This window comes from Camellia sinensis, chromosome 4 (assembly GCF_055761805.1).
Source record: "Camellia sinensis isolate YWXY chromosome 4, ASM5576180v1, whole genome shotgun sequence".
NCBI lineage: Eukaryota > Viridiplantae > Streptophyta > Magnoliopsida > Ericales > Theaceae > Camellia > Camellia sinensis.
Genome location: NC_138964.1, coordinates 201,978,611 through 201,982,991, shown reverse-complemented (window position 1 = coordinate 201,982,991; position 4,381 = coordinate 201,978,611). Strand labels below are relative to the sequence as shown.

The 4,381-nt window shown below is 31.0% G+C and overlaps 1 protein-coding gene across 1 annotated transcript; it reads right to left on the bottom strand.

The window, feature by feature from the left end:
* Positions 1–2,490: 2,490 nt before the first annotated feature.
* LOC114287890 (uncharacterized) lies at positions 2,491–3,764 on the bottom strand. Its single transcript, XM_028231339.2, has 2 exons — positions 3,348–3,764; positions 2,491–3,255 (listed from the first exon to the last, which is right to left on the bottom strand). Exons 1-2 carry the CDS (start codon positions 3,642–3,644, stop codon positions 2,491–2,493), a joined length of 1,062 nt encoding a protein of 353 aa, XP_028087140.2. The 5' UTR covers positions 3,645–3,764.
* Positions 3,765–4,381: the final 617 nt, after the last annotated feature.

The following is a 4,381-nucleotide window of genomic DNA, read 5'->3' as shown; positions in this document are numbered from 1 at the left end:
GATGGGTCATCTAGACCAACTGAAAGTGACCTGTCTCTGAATGGAATGAGGGCCCATCAATAGGGCCCACCAACTTTGTGTGGTTCAAAATAGGGGTCTTGAGCTTGAATTGCCCATCTAGCCCTAAAATTATGTTGGATTCTCTCAGGCTGGATTAATAATTTAAATTGTTTATTTTTAAGGATTTATTAATTATATATTTAAATTTATATGATTGAATATTAGTAGTTATATATTTAAATCACGTTTTGTATTATAAAAAAAAATGAATAGTTGTTCTAAAAATTATATTTATCATCTATTTTTTTTTAAGAAAAATGTGATTTAAATATATAGTTACTGATATCCAGTTATTTTAATTTTTTATATGAATATTCTACTTAATGAGTTTTAAAAAGTGAACAATTTGAATCATCAATAATGACCCCAAAACGGGTTTACTGTTCCCAATTGCTCTTTCAAGTTAGACGACCAACTTGAAAGAATCGAAACCTTTCTAAATATTGGGCACAAAAAATAAATGACTAGTTATTATTTCTGAAAGGGCATTGCTATTTTAATCAAAAAGTTAGACCCACTTTTTAAATTCAATAATATGACAATCAATTATAATATCTAACACAATTCTTTCTCTCGTATCTTTTCTAATTATTAATTAATCATCTCTTTTACATATCACGAAATTTAAAAAGTAGACATATATTATTTTTCTCTTAAAAAGTGAGTATCATGTAAATTTTTACAAAAATCTTATCAATTTATGCATGTTTTTTTATTAGATTTTACGTTTGATTTATGTATTTTGAAAAACATTCCATCTCTCGCAAATAATACCACAACCAATGGTCCCTCAAGACAACAAAATATCTTCCATTGGGTCAATGGCATGTTGGTCCGAAGTTTATCACTTCAATACAAGCTTTATGGGTATACACTAGACAACTTATTGTTTGTATATGCATGTGTTAATGAATTGTTTGTATATGCATGTGTTAATGAATGTGTGTGAGAGAGAGAGAAATATGACACGAACATCAACCTTCAATAGTTGTTTCCTTTGTTTAAATTTTCTTATATTTAATTGTGATTATAAAATTAGTGTAATAGTGGCTATTAAGATAACTCTGTTTGGTAGAGTTTATTTTCAACTTATTTTAATTTTTAACTTAATTTAAGGTATTTTGGTGTGTTTGATTCAGTTTAATAATACAGATTATAGTTTTTTTTAAGTCAAAAATCAACTTTTTCTTTGAGTGGGAGAAGAGAAGCTTTTTGGAACAGCTTAACCGAGCAGCTACAATTTGAGGGGATAAAATGACTTAAATGCCCCTCACAATTTCAAGTAATTACAAGTGTACCATATATATAAATAAAAAAACTCTTATTGTTGTCTCTTCAACGAAACTGTGTGGCGATTTCCGACAAACATGAACCAGAGATCTCTCTTTCTCTCTCTCTCTCTCTCCCTCGCTCTCCCTCTCTTTCCCTGTGCTACATCCATGGCATCGAACTTAGGGTTTTTTGTCGTCGGGTTCGGAGAGTGGATCGCAATCGCCAGATCTTGGCAGATCGCGATTTTCAGCGAACATGGACCAAAGATCACGGCAGATCTCAAATTCGGGAAAAAAAACATTTTCCTTTTATGAAAAGTTAAATAATTAACTAAAATAGGATATATTCTCAAATGGGGCCATTGGTGACAATGTTAGTAGTGCCAATAGGGTGGTAATAATTGTAGTGTTGGTAACAATGATGACAACAATGGAGGTGGTGGTGAATTTTTTTTTTTTTTTTTGGGTCTAAATAAATATGTTTTTCGTTCATTATGTAGAACGTTAACACTTTTTTAATTTTTTTTATTTAATTGTATCAAATGTCACTTTTTTTTTTTTACAAAAACAAACAAAAATTAAAATCAAGAACCAGATCCTTTGTCATGTAAAAAGTGTCAATTACTTCTAACAGTGCTACTTGAAATTCAATACTAATGGTTATTACTATTTTGCTATTGCTATTGCTATAATTTGGCAATGAATAGTATTATTTTGTCAAATTATAGCAATAGTGCTCCAATGATCATTTGCTATTTTTGACAAATCTCAACCAACTTTCCCTCTAAGGTTGTAGGTATTGTTTGGATATAGGTTTTTTGTGATTTTATTTTTGTTTATTTTTTGTCTTTTGTGACATTTTTTTACCTGTTTGTTAAAAAAATTATATATTTATATTTTTCCCAACTAGACAAATATAAAACAATGAAAAATTGAAAAAATTGAAAAAAATTATATATTTATATTATAATGTCTTTTTATTATAATAAAATTATCTTCATTTAATATCAGCTAAAGTATTTTATCTTTTTATTGCCTTCATTTGAAAAAATATATTTATTTTTTTGCATTATACTTTATTGAAAATATTAAATTATAATACAAATTAGTGGACATTATACATTGAAAAAATAATATTACATTATGAAGTACAAAATACTCAAAAAAAAAAATGAAATTTCATTACAAAATAAAAATTACATTGCAAATAAAGACTAAAAATTACATTAAAAAATAAATGATATTGCAAAAAATAAAGACTAACATTTATCCTATAATTATTCATCAGGAGGTAGGGGAAATAAAAATTTGGGCTGCTTACATTTGAGGACCACTTGGCGAAAATCTCATTTTTTCGCATTGTGTAATACGCTTTCATCTGAGGGTCCAAATGAGAAATATCCGTAGTCATTATCATATGTTCTTCCTTTTTCATCTCATGTTCTTGTTTTCTGATCTCAAATTCATGTTTTTTCATCTCAAGTTCTTTCATCTCCTGCAGTGCTTCAATCCATTTTTGTTCTCTTTCATCTTTTTTCTTTTCTTTCTCAGCAAGGTATTGGTTAAATGTGTCCAATTGTGTGCCCATTTTTTGAACTTCAGCTTGAGCGACTTGATTTTTTCGAAATAATTCTTTTGCAGATTTCCTACCCATCGGCCTTTTTCCCCTTGCAGAGACACTGCCCTCATCAACAGTTGGATTGTTACCAACACTTGGACTGGTGTCATCTTCAAGAGAAATGCAGTTATCCATAGGGGAATCAGGGGTTGAATTAGGGGAAAACGGTGTATGTATTCTTGACTTCACCGTGTTCGTAGGAGTTACATCTTGCCACCTGATATTGTTTTGCAAGATTGGCCAACAATGTTCAAAAAGAAAATGCTTGTTTTCATCTTGATGGTATAACAGTTTTGCTTGAAGCATCTATATCAATAAAATATTAAATTAATTAATCAGTTAATTTTTATGTAAGACAAATAAAAAAACTAACATAATAAATGGAAATGAAATCTTACTATATCAACTTGTGACGCCCCACTTGGATGTAGATTTTCGACTTGCGCTAGACACCCACGAAATTTGTTACAACATTTCATGATTACACCCCATCGAGATGAGATAGACACTTGTGTTCTCGAGCGATCATTCTGCAATGAACAATAATTTTCAAAAATTCTTCCCCAAAAATGAGCATGAGATTGTGAATTTCCAACAATTGGGTCTTCAGTAATGTGACACCAAGCTCTACAAATTGCCACATCTTCTTGAGTGGTAAATGATTTTCCTCTCTTCATTTTTGATGAACCTTCCATAGTGATTGTGTGAAAAAACAAAGAAGAAAATAATTTGTGAAGTTTGGTGTGAAATAAAATTCAGATAAAGAGAAGAGAAAAGAAAAATAAAATTTAAAATGTTTGGTGTGAAATGAAATTGAGATGAAGAGTTTTTATTTATAGAAATACAGAATATGACCGTTTGAAAAAAATGCCCGTTAATTTATAGCTGTTGTTTGAAAAAAGATGAAAAAGAGCCGTTGCTCAAACCCATGTGCATTCCTTTCACAAAATAGCACCGTTGGATTATATGATCCAACGGCTCAGCCATCCATCTATGTAGAACAACCGTGCATTATCTATCTATCTATATGCCCTCCTGTGAGTCGAATCTATCTATCTATCTATACACCAAGCTCTCTCTCTCTCTCTCTCTCTGCCTTCCTTCATTGGCCTCACCAATCTTCATCTTTCTCTCCTCTTTTCTCATCTCCTCTCCTCAAATCTTCCAAATCTTCACTGATCTTGGTCCCGATCTTCACTGATCTTCCAGAGTAGTGAAACAGATCCTCACAGATCTTCACTGATCTCGGTCCCGATCTTCACTGATCTTCACAGATCTTCACTGATCTCTCCACTGATCTCAAGCCCGATCTTCCAGCAGAGTAGTGAAACAGATTTTTTTGGATGTACGGTGTATGTATTTTTCTTCACTAATTTTTTTTTGGATGTACGGTGTAGTGAAACAGATCTTCACTGATCTATAATTTTTTTCC